The sequence below is a fragment of the Oncorhynchus keta genome, chromosome 26 (assembly GCF_023373465.1).
Source record: "Oncorhynchus keta strain PuntledgeMale-10-30-2019 chromosome 26, Oket_V2, whole genome shotgun sequence".
NCBI lineage: Eukaryota > Metazoa > Chordata > Actinopteri > Salmoniformes > Salmonidae > Oncorhynchus > Oncorhynchus keta.
This window is the reverse complement of record NC_068446.1, coordinates 33,737,330-33,760,053: the sequence shown is the minus strand read 5'-3', so window position 1 is coordinate 33,760,053 and position 22,724 is coordinate 33,737,330. Positions and strand designations below refer to the sequence as shown.

At 40.6% G+C, this 22,724-nt stretch overlaps 3 protein-coding genes across 15 annotated transcripts; 1 reads left to right on the top strand and 2 right to left on the bottom strand.

Annotated features, from left to right (window-relative positions):
- Nucleotides 1–85: 85 nt before the first annotated feature.
- On the bottom strand, nucleotides 86–9,144 carry LOC118359278 (mixed lineage kinase domain-like protein). 9 transcript variants are annotated; one of them, XM_052480575.1, is made up of 12 exons: nucleotides 8,932–9,144; nucleotides 7,991–8,130; nucleotides 6,559–7,008; nucleotides 5,651–5,758; nucleotides 4,950–5,127; nucleotides 4,751–4,851; nucleotides 1,957–2,092; nucleotides 1,409–1,493; nucleotides 1,170–1,309; nucleotides 972–1,021; nucleotides 656–796; nucleotides 86–456 (listed from the first exon to the last, which is right to left on the bottom strand). In XM_052480575.1, the coding sequence occupies exons 3-12, from the start codon at nucleotides 7,004–7,006 to the stop codon at nucleotides 407–409; spliced, it is 1,437 nt and encodes a 478-aa protein (XP_052336535.1). In that variant the 5' UTR covers nucleotides 7,007–7,008; nucleotides 7,991–8,130; nucleotides 8,932–9,144; the 3' UTR covers nucleotides 86–406. The 9 variants fall into 9 exon arrangements, with proteins under 9 accessions (XP_052336535.1, XP_052336537.1, XP_052336538.1 ...); XM_052480577.1 differs by having other exon boundaries at nucleotides 8,001–8,130; XM_052480578.1 differs by having other exon boundaries at nucleotides 7,991–8,104.
- Nucleotides 9,145–10,969: 1,825 nt separating this feature from the next.
- On the top strand, nucleotides 10,970–14,139 carry etfbkmt (electron transfer flavoprotein subunit beta lysine methyltransferase). The gene is made up of 3 exons (XM_035737730.2): nucleotides 10,970–12,447; nucleotides 12,526–12,656; nucleotides 12,741–14,139. The coding sequence occupies exons 1-3, from the start codon at nucleotides 12,173–12,175 to the stop codon at nucleotides 13,088–13,090; spliced, it is 756 nt and encodes a 251-aa protein (XP_035593623.1). The 5' UTR covers nucleotides 10,970–12,172; the 3' UTR covers nucleotides 13,091–14,139.
- Nucleotides 14,140–14,850: 711 nt separating this feature from the next.
- On the bottom strand, nucleotides 14,851–20,917 carry amn1 (antagonist of mitotic exit network 1 homolog (S. cerevisiae)). Of its 5 annotated transcripts, none has more exons than XM_035737726.2 (7): nucleotides 20,510–20,917; nucleotides 20,075–20,207; nucleotides 18,354–18,570; nucleotides 17,761–17,978; nucleotides 16,941–16,997; nucleotides 16,462–16,573; nucleotides 14,851–15,522 (listed from the first exon to the last, which is right to left on the bottom strand). In XM_035737726.2, the coding sequence occupies exons 2-7, from the start codon at nucleotides 20,156–20,158 to the stop codon at nucleotides 15,455–15,457; spliced, it is 756 nt and encodes a 251-aa protein (XP_035593619.1). In that variant the 5' UTR covers nucleotides 20,159–20,207; nucleotides 20,510–20,917; the 3' UTR covers nucleotides 14,851–15,454. The 5 variants fall into 5 exon arrangements, with proteins under 5 accessions (XP_035593619.1, XP_035593618.1, XP_035593620.1 ...); XM_035737725.1 differs by having other exon boundaries at nucleotides 20,375–20,512; XM_035737727.1 differs by having other exon boundaries at nucleotides 18,441–18,570; nucleotides 20,375–20,512.
- Nucleotides 20,918–22,724: the final 1,807 nt, after the last annotated feature.

Genomic DNA, 22,724 nt, shown 5'->3' with positions numbered 1-22,724 from the left:
CCATTGGTGCGGCGCCAGACTACTAAATATTATGCTAATGCATACTGTCCTGAATACTGTAAATTGTCACTCACACACAAATCGCTTCATTATTAAATATTTTATTTTCAAAGCTTTGAACCATAGTAGCAAACATTTGATGGTGTTGCTTTAATAGTTTGTCAAATCAATTGCATATCATTTCACAGTTTCAATCAAAGTTATTCCTGACTAATGATGTAAGAATGTACTAGGCTTAAATGACATCACAGGCACTTGATCAACCGTCTGTTGGTGTGGTGTTGTTCATCCCATGATGAATTTGGGGTGGTCAGTTGATGTCTTTAAACTGGAGCTGAAACTGGAACTGTTCTTGTTAATCCTCTTCTCCAGCCTAGTTTCTGAGAACTCTGGAGAGGAAACTCTGTTAGTCCTCCTCTAACTGCTCCACCACTTTGCGGAGCCTGTCCACCAACACTGTGAAACAGACAGACTTGATTACACAATCGGTCCTGGGTATTATAACACCTCTTAATGATGACGATCAGAATGGAAATAAGAAACAATGATAACAGGGCAAATAGGAATCAATATGGAACAGGTGAAATAATTGTTTGTAGGCCTACAGTAGGTCATAATGTCTTGGCCTATTAGTTGTGTGTGTTGAAGGTATTACCTCCTGCCGTTGGCCTGTGGAAGCTGTCATAGGAGCGACAGGCGTTGATCAGCTCTCCCAACTGTTTTGGGGAGTCTTCAGGAAGAGGTTCAGTATATTTGTCTTTACTCACCCTCTTTAACACCTCTTCCGGTAAGCAGTCTGATCAGAAGACGAGAGAAAACAGAAATGGAATGACAGATGTCTAAATATTACAGAGTAACCATATGCTTATAGAGAGAGAGAAAACCCAACCATGTTATTTTCAGATGTATCATTGGCATTGCTGTTAGTAGAAAGGCTGTGTTTAATAAACACTAACAGAGTTGACACACACCTCTGAAGGGAATCTCGCGGGTTGCAATCTCCCATAGGACAATGCCAAAACTGCAATGGACACAATTCAAACAGAGTGAACTTGCAGTAGACCGAGAGCCTACATTAGACTAAAAAGTACCATTTCAACATAAAAAATGTAATGGGTTTGTGATTTTACATTAATTTACAATATCTGAGTGTGTGATGGAAAGCTGACCTATACATCTCACAGGCTTTGTTGTAGGGGTTGTTTATATTCTCAAGCTGCTCCGGGGAGCTGTAGCATAAGGAGCAGCTCTTCCGGTCCTTAGACTTCTTCAACGAAGTCTCTGTTTTCACCAGCTCCAAACCTCCTAGCTGACCACACAACAATTACATTGAGGTGGAGTACTTCGCCTATCACTTTGTAGTGCCAAACACACATGGATGTGTAGTGGAATGCATTAAACCTCATACCTTCACTCTGTACCCGGTATCTACTAGGAACTTTCTGCTGTTGATGCATCCGTGCACTTGAAACTTCTTCTCAGACTGGTGTAATCTACAGTGAAAGAGGGATTAGCTTGTCATGCCAGGGTAGCTCAGTGTGATTAGGATACACTTTCTTGTTCTGTGAACTTTGGTGAGCAAGGCACAGGGCACAGATACAGTGTACCCATTATTTTAGTGAAGGGGAAACACCAGACCATACTGTATATTATTGGTGGGTAGAAGTTAATAGGTGGGTCATAAGATGCATGAATAGCATCCAGCTTTTGGTGTCACTTTCCGCCGCGCAGGAGGAACCCTTTCATGTCCGCCAACATTTCATGTTGAAGGTGTCTGTACTGGTTGCGACAGAGCCTTATTCAACATAAAAGTATGATAGGCCAATTCCTTAGTTCAAATTGTATAAATATAACACATTTATGGCAACGATATGGCAGAGATGGTGCTTCATGTGCAATAGGTGTACTGTCTGGTCTACGTGTGTAAGGCACAGGGTAAAGAGTGGTTTACTGTACCTGTAAAGGCCTTGTGCTGCATCCAGACTCATGCGGGCCCTTCTGTCCCAGGGCAGCTTACTTTGGGAATCCAGCACCTCTCTTAGACTGCCCTTCTCACAAAACTCCATCACAATAAGGTAGTTTGGATTGGGACCTGCAGGACAACAAGGGTAGAGAAAAGCATGTCAGAAATCAGCTCAATGCAATTGAAGAATCCATAGACTCTAACCACTTCTGGGAAAATTGGAAAACACTAAACAAACAACAACACGAAGAATTATCTATCCAAAATGGAGATGTATGGGTAAACCACTTCTCCAATCTTTTGGTTCTATAACAAAGAACAAAGAGCAAAAACATATACATGATCAAATACAGATCTTAGAATCAACTATTAAAGACTACAAGAACCCACTGGATTCTCCAATTACATTGAATGAGTTACAGGACAAAATAAAAACCCTTCAACCCAAGAAGGCCTGTGGTGTCGATGGTATCCTCAATGAAATTATCAAATATACAGACAACAAATTCCAATTGGCTATACTAAAACTCTTTAACATCATACTTAGCTCTGGCATCTTCCCCAATATTTGGAACCAAGGACTGATCACCCCAATCCACAAAAGTGGAGACAAATTTGACCCCAATAACTACTGTGGAATATGTGTCAACAGTAACCTTGGGAAAATCCTCTGCATTATTATTAACAGCAGACTCGTACATTTCCTCAATGAAAACAATGTACTGAGCAAATGTCAAATTGGCTTTTACCAAATTACCGTACAACAGACCATGTATTCACCCTGCACACCCTAATTGACAACCAAACAAACCAAAACAAAGGCAAAGTCTTCTCATGCTTTGTTGATTTCAAAAAGCCTTCGACTCAATCTGGCATGAGGGTCTGCTATACAAACTGATGGAAAGTGGTGTTGGGGGTAAAACATACGACATTATAAAATCCATGTACACAAACAACAAGTGTGCGGTTAAAATTGGCAAAAACACACACATTTCTTCACACAGGGTCGTGGGGTTAGACAGGGATGCAGCTTAAGCCCCACCCTCTTCAACATATATATCAACGAATTTGCGCGGGCACTAGAAAAGGCTGCAGCACCCGGCCTCACCCTGCTAGAATCCGAAGTCAAATGTCTGCTGTTTGCTGATGATCTGGTGCTTCTGTCACCAACCAAGGAGGGCCTACAGCAGCACCTAGATCTTATGCACAGATTCTGTCAGACCTGGGCCCTGACAGTAAATCTCAGTAAGACCAAAATAATGGTGTTCCAAAAAAGGTCCAGTCACCAGGACCACAAATACAAATTCCATCTAGACACTGTTGCCCTAGAGCACACAAAAAACTATACATACCTTGGCCTAAACATCAGCGCCACAGGTAACTTCCACAAAGCTGTGAACGATCTGAGAGACAAGGCAAGAAGGGCATTCTATGCCATCAAAATAAACATAAATTTCAACATACCAATTAGGATTTGGCTAAAAATACTTGAATCAGTCATAGAGCCCATTGCCCTTTATGGTTGTGAGGTCTGGGGTCCGCTCACCAACCAAGACTTCACAAAATGGGACAAACACCAAATTGAGACTCTGCACGCAGAATTCTGCAAAAATATCCTCAGTGTACAACGTAAAACACCAAATAATGCATGCAGAGCAGAATTAGGCCGATACCCACTAATTATCAAAATCCAGAAAAGAGCCGTTAAATTCTACAACCACCTAAAAGGAAGCGATTCACAAACCTTCCATAACCAAGCCATCACCTACAGAGAGATGAACCTGGAGAAGACAAGCTGGTCCTGGGGCTCTGTTCACAAACACAAACACACCCTACAGAGCCCCAGGACAACAGCACAATTAGACCCAACCAAATCATGAGAAAACAAAAGATAATTACTTAACACATTGGAAAGAATTAACAAAAAAACAGAGCAAACTAGAATGCTATTTGGCCCTACACAGAGAGTACACAGCGGCAGAATACCTGACCACTGTGACTGACCCAAAATTAAGGAAAGCTTTGACTATGTACAGACTCAGTGAGCATAGCCTTGCTATTGAGAAAGGCCGCCATAGGCAGACATGGCTCTCAAGAGAAGACAGGCTATGTGCTCACTGCCCACAAAATGAGGTGGAAACTGAGCTGCACTTCCTAACCTCCTGCCCAATGTATGACCATATTAGAGAGACATATTTCCCCCAGATTACACAGATCCACAAAGAATTCGAAAACAAATCCAATTTTGAAAAACTCCCATATCTTTTGGGTGAAATTCCACAGTGTGCCATCACAGCAGCAATATTTGTGACCTGTTGCCACGAGAAAAGGGCAACCAGTGAAGAACAAACACCATTGTAAATACAACCCATATTTATGCTTATTTATTTTATCTTGTGTCCTTTAACTATTTGTACATTGTGTATATATATATATATATATATATATATATATATATATATATATATATATGACATTTGTAATGTCTTTACTGTTTTGAAACTTCTGTATGTGTAATGTTTACTGTTCATTTTTGTTGTTTTTCACTTTATATATTCACTTTGTATGTTGTCTACCTCACTTGCTTTGGCAATGTTAACACATGTTTCCCATGCCAATAAAGCCCTTGAATTGAATTGAATTGAAAAGGATGATTAAATGCAACAAGGGCACATCATCATCACATTTTGATATCATATCCTGCAATCACATGGTGATTATATCCCATCTCCTATTTGTTCAGTAACTATTTCACATACTGTAAAACAAATAGAGTAGCCCACTCACCACCCTCTTGCTGGACACAGATCCCAAACATTCGCAGGATGTTTGGCGACTCAAAGCGCTTCATAGTCTCCACCTCCTTTTTGAAGATGCTTCTCAGCTGACTGGGTGGGACAAACATTACCGATTAGACAAATAGATGTTTAGAACTGAAGTTTATACTAAAATAATTCTGAGATGTCTTGTATGCTACGCTACATACCTTGGGCTTGTGCTCCTTGGGTAGGTGTATCTTTTGATGGCTACTGTGAATTTGTTATACTCTCCTTTGTACAAAACTGAGTTGTCATTTTTTAATATGGGCTCTTTGGGCATGTCGTAGGTCAGCTCCTCTGGTTTGATCTCTCTGATGTCTTGAATTAAAATGCTGGGCTTCTGTACTGTCAATGGATAACACACAACAAAGCCAATAAGATAAAGTCACACAGGCACTTAGGAACATAACAGATCAATTACACAGATAACTCAAGGTATCACAGAGCAACACACAGTGTTGTAAAATACAGTGCGGATGGAGGGTGCTTGCCTGGTGCAGGATGCAAAACTGTGCTGTGTTTTGGGATCTGATTTGACTGACACATTGTTTATCATCCCATGCACATAATTTTCATCTGTGCAGAGTGCCGTCAATATAGTTTGTGTGAGTGGAACAATAGTGCTTGTAGTATCAAACAAAAACATAGAAAGGTGTAAACCACACAGGAACAAATGAGCAAACAGACTCTCAGCCCCTTTTTATCTGAGATTAAATGTGAGATTAATGAACACAGAAGTTGCTCAGAATCCAAATGAAATAGTAGTTACCAAATGCAGTATGATGTTTGAATGTGATCAATTGGCAACAACTAAGGACAAAACATTTTTTAGTTCCATTAAATTAGACATCTATATAGGCTTACTCACAGGTTTCCAACATTGCTTTGATGTCTTTCACATCCTTTTTGGTAGAGTCCATTTTCTCATGCATTGTGTCCAATCTTTCCTTGTTGCCCTCCGCCAGAGAATGTAGCACTGTGGGTTATATTGGCACTGATATGGCTAGCTATTTATTTGCATGAACTTAAATTCAATAGCTAATACTTACTCACAAGGATTCCTAAATCATTGCTTAGAATAATGAAAATGACTGCAGTTTCTACAGGTAATTGTTTTCAGGCTGGTTGTATTGGTGCTAGCTAGGTAACGTTAGCATGCTAAAGCTAGCTACCCCAGCAGTTGCGGTCGAACAAATGATGCTTTATTACCAAAGCGGTATTGTAAACACATCGTTCGTGGCCAGTGTTTACTTGTTTGTTGACTTTTGTACAGCTTTGACAGTGCTACTATCTTTTTTTGACAGGCAAAGACTCAAACGGCGTTCCATCAGAAAAATTGCGCACTTGGTAGTGTTAACCAGTGCTCGCCCAGTCGGCGAAAGCCAACATCACCCACCACAGAGAACGGTTGATTGTCAAGGGCAATGAATTCCATTCCATTTGAGTTGTCTCGCTGAAATGTTGTTTTGTTGACTGCTCAATCCACACAGCAGACATGGTGGGCTAGTTTAGGAATGCTGTGTTGCACGTATAGCGCAACATTTTATGTGGCGTCATTACGTCATGTACCTTTGTTAAATAGGCATGTGCGCCATCGGGTTTGCACATCTGGTGTTAAACTAGACATCGGCTAATACCGATGTTGGCATTTCTAGCTTTTTTTTTTTAATCGTCCGATAACGATATGTTCACCGATATATCGTGCATCCCTAATTGGCACAATGTCACCTGCCTGAAATTGCCCCACCCCACACACGGTGTACTCGGGTGTCTCACATTTTTGCAGCTCCAGACAATCAATCTCTCTGTCTTCCTCATCCTCTCTCCATCGTGTTGCCTCTTGAAACACCTGCTGTAGCTTCTGTCTCTGGTCCACCTGCAGGGCAAGCGAGAGCACCTGAGCCGCATCGTTCAAGCGCTCATTCAAACTTTCAAAATCATCTCCCTGGTCGTAGGCCTTCAGGATGCGCTTCAGGTAGTTGGCACTGGCATATTTCTTAACCACATCCTGGGCAGATTCTAAGGTGAATTTGAGCTCACTCAGGCCGTTCTCCACATGTGCAGGGTATTCCCCCAGCCCCTTCATCTTTACCGCCCTCACCAGCTCTTCCAAGGCTTTTACGCGCATACCCAAACGCTGACATCGCTTCTTGTTGGCTTTCACTTCACCACATAGAGAGTAGAGCTTCTCCGCTATGCCCAAGATGGGATCTATGATGTCCATGGCTGGAGAAAGAAGAAATGGTTTTAAGAAATGCATTTGACAAGGTTTTCCAAAAACACAGCTCTGAGAAAGTCTATCTACCAAAGCGTATATACAGTACAGTATACTAACTTGTTGACAGAGCACAAACCTTGTTCAACAATTTATGTTGAACCCATCCCATAGCAGCCTTACAAGTTCTGGCGACATCTCTCCCGCTAAAAATCAGTTAGACATTTTATGTGCAGATTGTATGTATGTAGTAGGCATTGTTATCACCTGAGGGCATTGATGATATCAGCTGAAACAGTACATCAGGTCCTTAGGGGTGTATTCATTCCGTAAACCGTTTCCCATATAAAAAACAAACGGAACAAACTGGGAGTGACCTACCTGAAATTGTTCAATAGAAACTCATTTGCGTTTTCTGTTTGTAGTAAACAGTTTGTTGCAAAACATTTAGCAACAGATTAAATGTTTGGCAACAGAATCGGCATAATGAATACAGCACAGGTCTTTTCTTGACCATAACCACTTATTTCCCAGAAGCTATTTTGGCACTGAGTAATGTCAGATAATGTCTTTTGAAAGCTAGTCAGGAAGAGGAACGGAAACTTGCTTAACCCTGATACACATCTGATGTGAGGTAGTAATGAGCTGTTTGAGTTCTTGCGATAGCTGAGGGAAGTTTATTTTGCCTTAATTTCAAAAAGAAAGAAATGATCACCAGTCATTACATTTACATTACATTTAAGTCATTTAGCAGACGCTCTTATCCAGACTTACAAATCAAATCAAATCAAATCAAATTTATTTATATAGCCCTTCGTACATCAGCTGATATCTCAAAGTGCTGTACAGAAACCCAGCCTAAAACCCCAAACAGCAAACAATGCAGGTGTAAAAGCACCTACAAATTGGTGCATACACCTTATGACATCCAGTGGAACAGCCACTTGCATCTAAATCTTTTTTTTTTTTTGGGGGGTGAGAAGGATTACTTACCCTTACTTACCCTATCCTAGGTATTCCTTGAAGAGGTGGGGTTTCAGGTGTCTCCGGAAGGTGGTGATTGACTCCGCTGTCCTGGCGTCGTGAGGGAATGACAAACAATAAGGGCTGGTTTCCCAGACCCAGTTTAAGCTCTGGAATAAAATGTACTTTAAAGTGAGAAAATTGCTGTTGATGACATGGATATGATGTGGCTACCTCTTGAAAAAAAAGTGTTTTAGATGCATGCCAGCAAACCCACTACACAACACTAAACAATACATTCATTTCACGATAACGCTGACAAACGGTGTCCACAAACTGTTAGGGCCTACATAAAAATAGTATGCAGGATCGCAAAATAGTATGCAGGATCATCTGGATATGTATGCAACAAGAGTTTGTTTTCAAAGTATCCCAATTAGCAGAAAACTGCCGACATGGCAACCCTGCTTTGACTAGCCCTTTAGTCAGCGAATCAGGGCTTCACCATGGAAACAAGATTGTATGGCAGAAAGACTTGCTTCAAGCTAATGTAAAACCTCTTAAGTATGCCCTTACATTTTATTTGATCTATTATTTAACTAGGCAAGTCAGTTAAGAAAAAATCTTATTTACAATGACATTCTACCCAGGCCAAACCCTAACAACACTGGGCCACCCTATGGGACTCCCAATCACAGCCGGTTGTGGAATTGAACCAGGGTCTGTAGTGACACCTCAAGCACTGAGATGCAGTGCTGTAGACCGCTGTGCCACTCTATGCAACGCCTTTAAACAATTCACTTAGGTAAAGAGAAATTATTCCATACCAGACTCCATTAGATCAAAAATTCTGAACCAACTATATTAATTTGGGAACATGTCGAAAATAATTAAACATTCGTGGCAATTTATCTAGCTTGCTGTTGTTAAATAATTTGTCCTGGGATATAAACATTGGGTTGTTATTTTACCTGAAAGGCACAAGGTCCTCTACTCCAACAATTAATCCACAGATAAAAGGGTGGATTTCTAGTAATCTAGTAATCTCTCCTCCTTCAGGCTTCTTCTTCTTTGAACATTATATGGTGGTTGGCAACCAACATTAAGGTGCATTACCACTACAGACTGGAGTGTGGACCTCAGTTTATCTTTCAATCACCCATGTGGGTATGGTATATGCTCCAAAAAACCACTGAGGAGATGGGAGAGGCGGGACTTGCAGCTCGTCACGCGCCTGGCTATGCACGCACTCGTTGCAAGCAGTGTGGTGCAATGATTGAATAACAAGTATGTGCACATTTATCTTGCAACACTCGCATGTGGTCAGCATGTTACCATATTTTCAATTTCCACTCTTACTTCACTAAATTCCTAAAGAAAAAAAACAGTAAAAAGTACCCAAAAGTACTGACACTCAAAAGTACTTCTTATATTTTTACAGGAAAATTGTCCAATTCACGCACTTATCACGAGAACATCCCTTGTCATCCCTACTGCCTCTGATCTGGCCTAATCACTAAACACAAAGGCTTTGTTTTTAAATTATGTTGGAGTGTGCCCCTGGCTATCTAAATATGAATTTTAGATTATTTATACTTTTACCTGTACTTTTGATACTTAAGTATATTTGAGCAATTTCATTTACTTTTGATACTTAAGTATATTTAAAACAAAATACTTCTACACTTTTACTTAAGTATGACAATTGAGTACTTTTTCCATCACTGAACAGATCCCCCCATATCACTAGTAGTGATATTGTCACATCTGTTGATTGGTTGCATTATCGATTGTTCCACACTTGGAACATCAACTGTTCAGTGACAATCAGCAGTTTTTGCATTAGACAGGAAACAGACACACTCTAGCAAAAAGTATTGTTCTCCACAGCAGGATGTAGGCTGTGAGACAAATCTCACGCATCACCAGCACTTGTTATTGTTCTCTGTTCAACTTCAAACCTATTGTAAGTTTGAAATGAAACATACCCTGAAAGGCTGTTGTTGTCAATGCTGAGACTTCACTGACATCTGAAACTCAATGTGATCTCCTTTCAGTTTCAGATGTCAGTGAAGTCTCAGTACCAACAAAACAACAGTCTCTCAAGGTTTCATTTGAAACGTACAATGTATGAAAGCCCATTCCCACCACCCAAAAAAACATTACAATGTCAATACTATCTCAACATTGCAAGATACTAACTTGAAATTGTGAGATACTAACTTGAAATTTCTAGAGAGTAGAACATATATATATGCTTCTTCATTTGTAGCATTATGTGGCAATTTCCATCTATCCATGTTGCAGTGATCAGCACAGCACAAACTATTGGCCAGATGGCATTTGCCCCAACACTTTTGATTCAATTGAATAAAAAATATGGACACAGTAGCATTGAAAATAGGGACAAAGTACTGTTGTTTAGACTGATTTGCCTCATGATTTGTTAACTCATGCACAATTAACAGGATATGTTAGTCTGATCTACTGTAGCCTACTGATAACAACCACAGCAACCACAACTCTTGATTTCCTCTAGCCAGGGGAAACAAAGCGGTAATGTTATGTATTTGTAGTCTAAAATATGCATATTTATACATGTATGTGTTAAGAGAAAATATGAACGTGATCAAATTCGGTTTATATTTAAACTTTGGCTGGCTAGGCTACCTAGACTTTATCAATTCCAAATTATTGGTTTGAATTAATTAAATATGTGTAATTGAATTAAACAATAATGTATGTTGATGCTAATTTTATGTACAATATTCAATTATTTTTGCATATGATAACAATAGCCTAATATATTTCATATGCCATAATCTATTGTTTTTGAACAGTTTCACTCAATTCATTCTAATTAACTTAATCATTATGACACACCCCTCACTATTGTTATTGGTTGCACTAATTGCACTGTTTGTCTACTTAATCTTGTTCAAGTATTCATGGTGTTAACCTGAAGAATGCACAGTGATGCCAAAATGTTGGTGATGTACCCAATAAATTACTGGGAGTTTATATATGGAGTGTGCAAATCTTTTTATTTTTTATAGTTTATTGAATTAATCAATCAAAACAAAGGTGTTGACATACTGTGTGATTAACCTTTACATTACAGATGCAAAGTCCTACACAATGCAACCCTGCACAAAGCAAGTTCAGTTCTATTATTCAATCGCAGTTGTCTAGTTTTTTTTAAACAATATGACCTGCTTCGAAAACATCTAGTCCCATCATAGCCCATATAAAACTGTTTAACAGATTATTTATTTCTATGTCATACCCTACAACTAGGGTCTGAAGTTTTACCTGGTTTGGTAGCCTACCAGATCTGGAACCACCAGTCTGGGACCTGTGGTGTCACCCCTGAAATCACCACACACTGTTACAAATGTAGAAACATTTCCTATAAGTATGGTCTACTATCTCAAAATTTCGACTTTAGTACCTACTTTTTTTTAGATAGTATCGTGACATTTCTTTGATAGTATCGACATTTTGTCCCATGGAGGGATTGGGCTTCCATACCCTTTGTGTACACCTACACCACTACTACGCACAGTAGAGCTGTGCACTTCCCGTGATTATTTCCGTTCAGGTCTACTTATCTAATTTCTTTGTTAACAATAGTAATAGCATGTTATATGTTCTTAAATGCATGCCTATGCCTTCTTACTCAATCAAGAGACACCAAATTACCCAGTTGTTGAATAAATAAATACATTTGCCCAATCAAAAGTTCTGAAATCTGCCTAAAATGGCGCTGAGTGTGCAGTGAAAAGATGATGCTGCCTTTGCCCCATCCACGAGAAGCTTGGCATTAATTTGATCCTAATGAGATCGGCTGAAAAAAATGTACAGAGCGGAACTGAAAGTACTATTCGCTATAGTGCAGTGGCATCATACACGCGTTGTACATTTATTTGGTCCTGTCATGTTTTGCTTCCGTGTGGGAACAACGCTCTTGTGCCTTCATTGGTTAAGATTTACATGTTGACATTTCTGTGTGAAATGGGGAAAAATACTGAACCGTCGGTAGCTATATAGTTGGTCAAATAAAAATTACAATTAAAAAACTTGCAGCTAGCTAGCTACACTAGAACATGTCAATACGTTTGTACGTTATATATATATATGTCTGTATGTTTGCGTTTGATGGCATGCTTTTTTTGATTTAGTAAGTAGCTAAGTAGCTAGCTAGCTAACAAAATGTTAACCAGGCTTGGAGTTTTTGGTTATATGAACATTGTCAAAACACTTTGCACTCGTACAAATAGGTACCTTCAAGGCTTCGCCTCAGATAATGATATAAAGAAATTTATTATAGAAAACACTGAGATAGTAAGAAAGCATAACTTGACCCCAGAAATCCATTTGAGACTGTTCACCCCAAATTGTCGGTTTTGGCATGCAAGACCAGAACTGTGGCCTTTCTCTGACCCATTCTGGGCAATATACTGGCCAGGGGGACAAGCACTCGCCAGGTATGTTATTGTTTTAAATACACTATTGTAAATTAATTACCACTAATAAGCCCATAATATAACCCAACACCTCTCTAGGTATCTATTGAGTAACCCTGGAGTGTCACAGGGCAAGAGAGTGTTAGATCTGGGGTGCGGCTGTGGAGCCTCTGCTATAGCTGCCAAGTTCTGCGGTGCTTCTCATGTAGTAGCCAATGACATCGACCCTGGTAAGACAATACTTTTGTACATTTCACTGATTGATTCTATCCTTGGGGTATGAAGACCACTGTCCTGATTCTCCCTCGTTCCAGTTGCAGCCATCGCGACCCAGCTGAACTGTGAGCTGAATGGCCTGAACCCCCTCCCTTGTGATACGGAGAATGTGATTAGTTCAGAGCCCGAGGAATATGACCTCATCCTCCTGGGAGACATGTTCTATGAGGAGGCATTGGCGGACAGCCTTCACAGCTGGTTAAACTGCTGCATCCAGACCCACGGGACACAGGTCCTGATAGGAGACCCGGGGAGGGCCCAGTTTGAAGGACACGGCATCAGGAGGCTCCTGCGTCAGGAGGCTCAGTTTGAACTGCCTAAAGCTGTCAGAGAGGAGAACTATGGACTGACCTGCAGCACTGTGTGGCGCTACCTGCCTGAACTCTGACAGACATTTTTCACAAACCCATATTTGTATGTGCTTTAGAGCACTCCTTCAACTGTTGTTGTTCGTGACACTTGACATATGTGCCTGGCATTGACTCAATTAAAACTTGTCAATCTTCTTTGCCATGAAGTCAAATGTACTGTTGTTAAACAAACACCTCTTTTGACATCTCAAACCTAAGCATATCTATTTTATTCAAAACCCAGCAATAATGCCACAGTAGTATGGGGTGTTGTCTCAACAACTAAGTTGTACACAGATCTATGATTTGAAAATGACAAGTAACAAATGTAAAACAGTACATATTTCAAATGCAATCAATCACATCTGTGTTAACAATAAAGCATGTAAACTTAAACTGCAGTCAGACTGCAATCCAATGACCTAACAGTAGGGGGCATCCACACTCCTTACTATCATTCATGACATGTCCTGATTTAGCCACTACCTCCTGACCCTGAGTTGGCTCTATAAAAATTATACTCCATATTTATTCATCTGGCAGATAAACACGCCCTTTTTAAATAATTCATAGTCAAATATAGATTAAACCCTTGGTTTTGTTTGGAATTATTTGAGCTCATTCAGAGGAGAAATCAGGCTTGGGCCAAAGCAAGGAAACTGACTCTGTAGTGGACTGGCAATCCTTCAGACAATTGAGAAACAGATGTACTATCTTGTTTAAGAAAGCTAAATCAAGCAACTTTTTAAGCTCTTATTTTGGAAAACAGAAAATGCACTGAAGCGTACAAATTGCTCTTCCTCCCTGCCTTATCAAGTTCTGCCTGACTGGCATAACTGAGAAGAATGTGATAAGTGATGCTTTTAATCATAATTTTATCTAGGCATGCTTTTTATTTGAGAGAAACGGTGGTATAGTTGACCCTGGTCAGTCAATCATCTGCTCTTCCCTCTGCCAGACTCTAGCTGACTCAACAGTTAATCTGTCAACTTCTAGGGAATCTTTGTTTTAATTTCAACAATTTACTATCTGTTATGTGCTAGATGCCTTGCTTAAGATTGATGTAAAATAAATCCTCTGGCGCTGATATGCTTGATCCATTTTTGCTGCAGCTCTCTGCCTCTCTGATTGCTGAATCATTAACCTGGTACTATCCCAAGGGTTTGTAAGGTGGTCCATGTACGCCCCTTCACAAAGGTTATGACCCATGTGACCTAGATAATTATCGGCCTTCTTGCCTAGCTAAAATATTAGAATCTTTGATTAATTCTCAGCTACCCTCTTTCTTATCTTTGAAATGTATTCTAAATGTACAGTGAATTTGGAAGGTATTCAGATCCCTTCCCCTTTTCCACATTTGGTTGCGTTACAGCCTTATTCTAAAATGTATTAAATAAATGTTCTCACATCAATTTACACACAATACCCCATAATGAAAAAGTGCAAACAGATTTGATTTTTTTGGGAAAAATAAAAAAAAGTACTTTAATCACATAAGTATTCAGACCCTTTGCGATGAGACTTGAAATTGAGCTCAGGTGCATCATGTTTCCATCAGCATACCTTCTGTAATGAAAGTCATGTATGCATTGGTACATCTTATCTTCTTTGTTTTACATAAGAAGTACAAAGGCAAAGAAGCCCATACCTTCCTGAGAAAAGCCTTTACCTAACATACATGCAATGAACCTACTACTATGTGAAGGGCCCAAACAGATAGAGAGAGAAGCACGTTTTTTCCATGTTACACATAGTTAAACAGGCAGTTCGCATCTCAGTGTACCTGAACAGACTTGGCTCCAACATATTATTTATTTCCAAATGTAAGATTGTATCACTACTTTCGTGCTTACATATTTACAACAGGAGAGAGTAACAATTTCTAAATCAAGGACAGGGTGCTGCGTGCATACAACCAGGTTACAGCAAGGACATCTCAAATGAAGTACAGTAAAAAGAATGTCTGTGCATTTACAACAACAAAAAATGGTTAGAGAATAAATAAATATGAAATGTTTTTCTGTGTATAAATTGCAAACATTGACAGAGAATAGAACACTGAGCAGCACATCCAACTAACTATCGAGGTTTGATCTTCAACCACTGTTATTGATGATAATCACACTACAAAGCTAAGATTTACTGAGACCGGTGTTTTTTTCTTCAGCGGACTGTAAATAACAACCATTAGCCTAGTTCAGTCACTTTGGTCCCAGAAGCTTTTAAGGAGTTTGTGTGTGTTCTTTCCATCCCTCCTCCTGCCATCCTCTTCAGTGCTCCCTTGGAGTAAGTACAAGTTGCTCCTAATGCCTTGATCCAGGGTCAGATAATCTAATGGGTAGGTTAAGGATTGTGGGTAGGGTAATCTGTTCCTAGGTCTGCATTTATGGGTAACTTTTCCCTCAGTACACTGTCCATGATACCTGTTGGAACTTATCTGGGCCTAAAAGGTTATGCAGGGCCTCTTGATCTGAAAGACAAAAGAGGTTAAGGTTTTAGCTGTTGTTGGGTTTTGAGAATGTGAAATATACTCATTCATTTCACTGATGGAGTGCTAAGATTTAGTGGGTCTACACCAGACGTTAAGGGTTATAAGAGGAAGGTACATAGTGTGTGCATGTAAGCTTGGAATGTGTTGAGTGCAGGGAAGCAATTACATGTGGCAGGCATTGATAAGAGGAGATGGGTGGAGATTTTAGAAACTAACAATGTCAATGTGGGAGAGAGTGTAATCCATAAGTTTACATATATGTTATTGTTAACCATCAGAGATCCTCTGGCAGGAGAAGAGAGACAGATTGGTATCAATAACCATGACAGCCTTGAGTTAGGGAGGAGTGAGCACTTTGGGGTAGAGGTCAGGTCAGATGAAGTGAGGAAGAACAGATATCACTAAGGTTCTGTCTAGCAACAGAGATGCATTGGCTGTTCAGATGTGGTGGAGGAGACTCAGCCTAGGAGAGAGGGTTAAATATCAGTGCTTGTGTGAAATGTCGGTTGTCTGAATTAAAGCTGTATCTACCCTTTGGGAAGAATTAAACTTGGTTAAGCTTCTCTAGTGTCTGCGAGGTTCTAATTTTCAGAGTAAATAACTAATACTATACAGTTGAAAATTTACCACACTTGTCTTTTGAATAACAATTTATAAACACACATACAGGTCTGGACTGGGCTAGTGAAACAGACGGTGCTGCTAACAGTATATTTTCCTCCACTGTCCCAGTCCCCATACCAGGCTCTCTGCTCGCAGACACACGTGACCGCCCTCAACCTACCAACTGTTTGAGCTATCAAAAGAGCTAATTGGATAACTCCATCGGCAACATTTCTAATCAGCTGTGGAGTGAACTTACGGTACATTCTTAATGCTGTTATAGTAGACGACTTATTCTTTGAGCTAAAGGCTCACCAGTGATGAGAGGACATCCATCGAAGGTAAAGATCCGGACATTGGGGCAGTTTGTAAGGACAGCCTTCACGGCCTTGCCTGTCAGGTTACGACATCGGGCCAACTGGAGTTCCTACAACACATCCAATCACATAGTTTATAGATCCCTGTCTGCCTAAACATAATACTCTGCCTCCAAAATAACATGGGAAAATGTCACACTTGGAAGTCTTTGTATAAATACAAAGAAGACTTGAATCAAGGTTGGATGTTATCTTTCCAAGTGTGCTTAGATACTAAGTTGCTGCCATAGCCATCACCTTGAAGAACTTGTGCCCATAGCTACTTTTTTGCACACTTATACTATACTAGGGGTATTAATTTATCATTTTAAGTTTGAAACAAACAAGATCTACACAACAACAAAAGCATAAAGGGACAGAGTTTATTGTCCTCTATGAGGAAATTATTTTCATATGCACATTTGTTGGTCTTCTTACCTTCAAACTATTAGAGCACGGTGCAGTAGCCAGCCCAATGACACCCTCATCTGTAACCTGAAACAAAGCACATATGATCTTATTTTTGCTGAGGTGACTGACAACTAAATACTTACAAGCAATAAGCAGTGTACATTAGCTACATCAGAAGTTTGGTACTTCTAATGTGCGTTGTGGTGGAAAAACCTCTCAGTTGGATCTCAATATACAAAAGCTTTATTACGAGCATCCATGCAAGGGAAAAAACAATTACAATCGCTCTTTCTTCATGCAGACATTTATAGACAAAATGGGGAGGGGGGGTCATATGTCACTTGGATGAGTCAGTTACTTCTACTTATCACTAGATAACAGTCCCAGAGGTAGAAGACAAATCATACCAAGGACACACGACCTCAGTTAACAGAAACCACAAAAGATTGTTTCACAAAAAGTTATAACATGGCAGTTTAGAAACAGTTATAAAACAGACTGATTAAGTCAAAAGAGCTACTTGAAACCATGCAATTGAGAAATCTTACAGATACTAAGAGGAACAGGATGACCTGTTCCTTATTCAGGCCATATAAGATGACAAATTAAATGTTCCTTTTCCAAAGCGTCAAAGTACCAATCTGGTAATGCTGCGTTCCAGAGGGATAAACCATAAATTCCTGTTATACTAAGATAATCTAAATCTTAGGAATAGGAGGAACACAGCCTTAAAAGTATTCAGTCCTAAACCCAGGGTTTAAGTTTATTTAGAGAGATATGTCATCCAATCTGTGCGTGAATCTGCAGTGAAAACGTAATAAGCATCTCACTCACTTAATTGAATTACCTGGGTTCCCGAGAGATTGAGGCTATGGAGAAGCCTGCAGTTTCCTGCCAGTGCCAGCAGGGCGGCGTCTCCCACAGCAGAGCAGCCCCAGAGGGAGAGGACCTCCAGCGAACTGCAGCCGTGGGCCAGCGCCAGGACCCCTTCATCGGTCACTGCAGCACACTCGGTCAGATCCACGACCTGCAGGCCTGGGCAGGAGGCCGCCAGGGTCCTTACACCTACAGAGAACCGACCAATCAACATGTTAGTTGTGTAGAGCAATGTAATTGTATTAGATCACATCATATGTCATATTGTGTTGTAATAATATTTACTTTGTGGGTGCTTATATTTGACCAGTTTCACACATGTACAAGTCTGTATTATATGCATGTGTGAATTGGAAATGTGTTTTTTGCATATCCCAACTCCCCCTGAGACAACCTCAGGAACCCCACTGTTCCTAGGCTGTCATTGAAAATAAGACTTTGTTCTTAACTGACTTGCCTGGTTAAATAAAGGTTAAATAAAAAAAAAAAAAAAAAAAAAGAGTGGGGTCACAGCAAGGGTCAGCCATTATCAAAGGCAATGTATTGTATTATGACGTTCATTACATTGTAAAGTACTGTATTGTAAACAAAGAGATGGTCCAGATGGGTTTTTCTTTAACACCGAAAATGTTCCATTTGGTAGGCAGGTACCATCTGAGGTGATGCTGGGTTGGCCTCGCAGAAGGATCGTCCGGAGCTGCGGACAGCGGATCTGTTGCAGGGCGGAGTCAGACACTCTGCAGTTCACCATGTCCAGCTTGTGTGTCCCAAGATGCATCAGCTGAGGACAAACACAGTAGGAAGTGTGCAGGAGTTGGTTCTATCCCAGTAGTAACACAGAATGAATAACATGACCTTGATTAGAATCATGTGTGTTAATAATAATATAATATATGCCATTTAGCAGACGCTTTTATCCAAAGCGACTTACAGTCATGTGTGCATACATTCTACGTATGGGTGGTCCCGGGGATCGAACCCACTACCCTGGCGTTACAAGCGCCATGCTCTACCAACTGAGCTACAGAAGGACCAGGTGTTAGTGCTGGCCAAACCAGAGAGGAAGCGAGAGGCCCAACTCGGGGGAAAATATGTCTCCTTCCAACAGGCAGTCTTTTTTTTGTTTCGCCCACCAAGCAAGAAGATTTTGTATGGAGGTCAATAAGAGTGTGTTGAATTTGGTCATCACTTTTCTGGGGGGTTTATTTGCAACGTGAGGTGGATTTTATCAAATAGAAGTTTTGTAATGCTTAAGTTGTTACAAATGTACTGATAAGTAGGACACGTGACCTCCCGGCAACTCTGAGAAGAAAATAATAATATTGGAGTTGTCTCAGGGTATCTATGCATATTCATGGTATGAGGCTAGTAGCATAGCGCATCTCTCCATTGAATACAAGCAGTCCACCTCAACGACCCTCATCGAATATTCAAAATAGGATTACTATATTGAATTGTATCCACCAAGCCAAAAATAATAATAGGTGGGAGCTAGACAGCTTGTGTCGTGGAAATATTTGCTCAATCATATTTCTCAGATACCGGAACTTGTGAATACAAATAGACTTTATTACAAAGTAACAAGCCAAGCTGGTCCACGATCAACCAACTTTCCAGCCTCGGCACACACTTTCTATAGTTTTCATCCTTACGTCACACACATAGTAACTCCTCTTTATGTTAATGACTCATCCCCTCTGGCATTTAGCCACCATTATCTTTTTGCCTTGCACTCACTTCAGCTTGGTTTCCATTTTCTTATTGGCAGACATTAGGGCATAGATTCTGTTGGTGGCGCAACCATAGCAAAGATACAAAAATAACCAGATATGCACACTCCTAATGCATGTGCATGTCTAATGGTGCTTAAGTAATGCAAACCTATGCTCATAATGCATGTCTAATGAACCTCACTGGACTAGGTAATGGCTTCCATTAGCCTAACAACCTAGACACACATATAGAGTGCACTGATTCTGCTTACTACTCTAAGATGTATAATGTGCACACATGTACTGGAAAATTCTCAATACCTGCTGTGCCGCTTTGTGGCTGACTCCCATTGTTAGGGTTGAGAGATGTATCTTGTCAGTATATCCATAATCCTTGGCTAAACACATGCCCTAGCTCAATTGAGGGCGCTGCTGGTGGATGATATATGTACTGCTAGGCTGGAACAAAAACCTGCACACAGTCAGAACTGAAAGTGTCCACTGTGGTTCCAGAACAGGAATTCTCCAGAACCACAGTGGACAACCGTATTTCATATAACACACAGCTAATACCTGGCTGATGTTTATGTCGGTCACCGTGCCCTGTGATGACATGATTCGTAGCAGCGTGTCTTTTATGTCCGCAGGTAAAGCCATGAAGTTACTGAGGTATCTGTCCGCATAGATTGCGACATATACGGCGCTTCTGCAAGAACGGAAATGTACATCAATGAACATGTAGCTATCTAATTAGTAGGTGACGTTAGTTACCCTAGACACCTAGCAAGCTAGCTAGACGAATTGTTACAAATCACATTTCATAGACGCTCAAAAAACTAACATTTCTGTAACCTGTCAGAGCTACCCACTCACATATTCAAAAGAGAATCCATTGCCAAAATGCCACTCCTGTGTCTGGGCAAGTGGGCATGGAGAAGCTAACCTCCTAAAGCTAGCTCCCTGACAGGTGATCCAAACACAGATAAAACAATGAGCCAGATATCTCACCAGATGTGAAGCATCCGGTTAGAGTTTCCACTCACTACCAAATTTGGTGACGACAGGAAGCCCAGTGGTCGGCTGTGGGAAAAGATGGAGAAAGATTTTGGACGGAATTCAGCAAATATTTTCATCGATGAAACATTTGATCTCCATACAGGTTTCTGTTTCCAAAATTATAATCTGTAACACAGCGTGGACTGCGTTTTTGACAAATTGTAAAAAAAATATATATATTTTTTAAAGCGTTGTTTCGAAGGAGTGCAAGGGCGAATTGAATGGTTGCAGCCTCTTCACAGAATAGGCGACTTTCTCATCAATGCGCAATGTCGAACAATCCCAGTCAGTCACTTTTCACCCGGGGCAAACTACACCTACCCGGGAGAAAAAGTGCATTTTATGCCTTTTATGTATTAATTATTTTAAATGTTTTATTGTAATCATATTACAGATACTTTTGAACAAAAAAAAAAAAAATTTAGCCAGCGGAAAATAGAAGTATTGCGCCGTGATTGGCTCAGTCTTCTGTCACTCATCGGGACACCACCACATCGCTAAATGGAAGTCCTTACTAAGGGTAGATATCCAACATTTCAGCCCTTTGTGTCCTGCCACTGACATAGCTTATATTACAAGTGCCCTTCCAAGAAGGCTCAAGGTTATTGGCCACAGATAAAATGACCTCAAATCACGTTATAGTCATCATCATCATGAATCAAGTCCACAATCTACTGGCAAATTATTTTTAATCCTCGTCATATGAAGATAAATAATGAAGAGAAATTATAGATCGGTACTCATCGGCCATTGGACATAAAGATTACACAACAAGTTGGAAATCGCAAATTCAACAATGAGTCGTTTGGAAGGAATCATTGGCTAATTGCAAGCATGTCAAAGCAATCACCAGCCTTGCTTTTCATTGGAGTGGCTGTGTGTGTTTTTTTCCCCTCCCGTTTCCCACCATAAATTCAGAGAATGCCAGACATTGATGACAAAATGTGCCCACAAAGGACTGTCGCGCCAGCCACCTTCCTGTTTAAATGAGCATATCACAAAGTCAGTCCAAAAAAGTATTGCATGCTGCATAAATTATGTAATATGCAAGGGAGATATGTATACTGTAGCTAAGAAAGTAATACCAAGTGTATGTTGTGTAGTAAGCTGTTAGTTGCTCATGTGCCCCACCCTAATCATTTGGTCTATGTTCACCAACGCGGTATTGTAAACACATAATTTGTGACATGCGTGTGCTTGTTTGACAGTGCTACTGATAGTAGTGGTGGCGCTTGGCTTGCATGTGAAAATTCAGTACACACAACATTCTATAATAGAATAGTGTTATTTGACGTGTCAAATTAAAGCTTATTTAACGTCAAATAGTCTTATGATATGTATCTTTTTTGACATGCAAAGACCCAAAACGGTGTACAATGTGCCTCATCCTAATAATTTTGTATATTTTCACCTCTTAATTTCACCTACTGTTCTAACTTGGTGGTGCCTATGTAGCCTATAACCTGTTTTAGAGAAATGTAATCATCAAATATCGTAAGAGCTTTCATTGTCTGTGTGAGCTTTCACCAGTCGTGTGTGGGCGGCCTCTGGTCTCTCTGCCCGAGGTGGAGCTGACAAAGAGAGAACGGAATACGAGCTGGCACGGACAGAGGGACACACCACCATCGGCAGGAATGTTCTGGAGGGGACAATCCTCAGGAACTATGAGGATATTCTGGCCATCATGGTCAGATTGAGACAGTTCTGCTGCCACCCTGACCTATTGGGCAAGACCACTGAAGAGTTATAAGTGCGTCTGATAGAGAGGCTGAGGCTAGTGCTGGACACTGGCTTTGATGAGGAGTGTGCTGTGAGTCTGGACTGTCCATCTGCCAGTAATCACACACTGTGCAACAGTATACTGCAGACTCTGCATCGCAGAGGTCATACGTACCGAGCAGGAGCAGGCTCGGTGCCCTCTGTGCAGAGGCCAGATCAAGGCCAGGGAGCTGGTGGAGTTTCCTCAGGAGGAGGAGGAGAACAACCTCTCAGAGAACTGGAGGAGTAGCTCCAAGGTGGAGGCTCTAATGCAGGGTCCTCAACCTTGTACCTGGAGAGCTACAGTCCTGTAGGTTTTCACTCCAACCCTAATCTAGCGCACCTGATTCTAAATGTATGTATGCATGTGTGTGTGTGTGTGTCACCCAGCTAACAGGTGACTCACAGG

Coding starts and splice junctions, on each gene's coding strand:
- etfbkmt (XM_035737730.2), top strand. CDS start 12,173: ATGTTAACCAGGCTTGGAGTTTTTGGTTATATGAACATTGTCAAAACA. Junction 12,448..12,525: donor GGGGGACAAGCACTCGCCAG/GTATGTTATTGT, acceptor ACACCTCTCTAG/GTATCTATTGAGTAACCCTG. Junction 12,657..12,740: donor AGCCAATGACATCGACCCTG/GTAAGACAATAC, acceptor CCCTCGTTCCAG/TTGCAGCCATCGCGACCCAG.
- LOC118359278 (XM_035737731.2), bottom strand. CDS start 7,042: ATGCATTTCTTAAAACCATTTCTTCTTTCTCCAGCCATGGACATCATA. Junction 1,022..1,169: donor AAAGCCTGTGAGATGTATAG/GTCAGCTTTCCA, acceptor TGTCCATTGCAG/TTTTGGCATTGTCCTATGGG. Junction 457..655: donor CCACAGGCCAACGGCAGGAG/GTAATACCTTCA, acceptor TCTGTTTCACAG/TGTTGGTGGACAGGCTCCGC.
- amn1 (XM_035737725.1), bottom strand. CDS start 20,394: ATGGATTCTCTTTTGAATAT. Junction 20,208..20,374: donor ATGGATTCTCTTTTGAATAT/GTGAGTGGGTAG, acceptor CCGTTCTTGCAG/AAGCGCCGTATATGTCGCAA. Junction 15,523..16,461: donor TGGATGTCCTCTCATCACTG/GTGAGCCTTTAG, acceptor TTTGTCTTTCAG/ATCAAGAGGCCCTGCATAAC.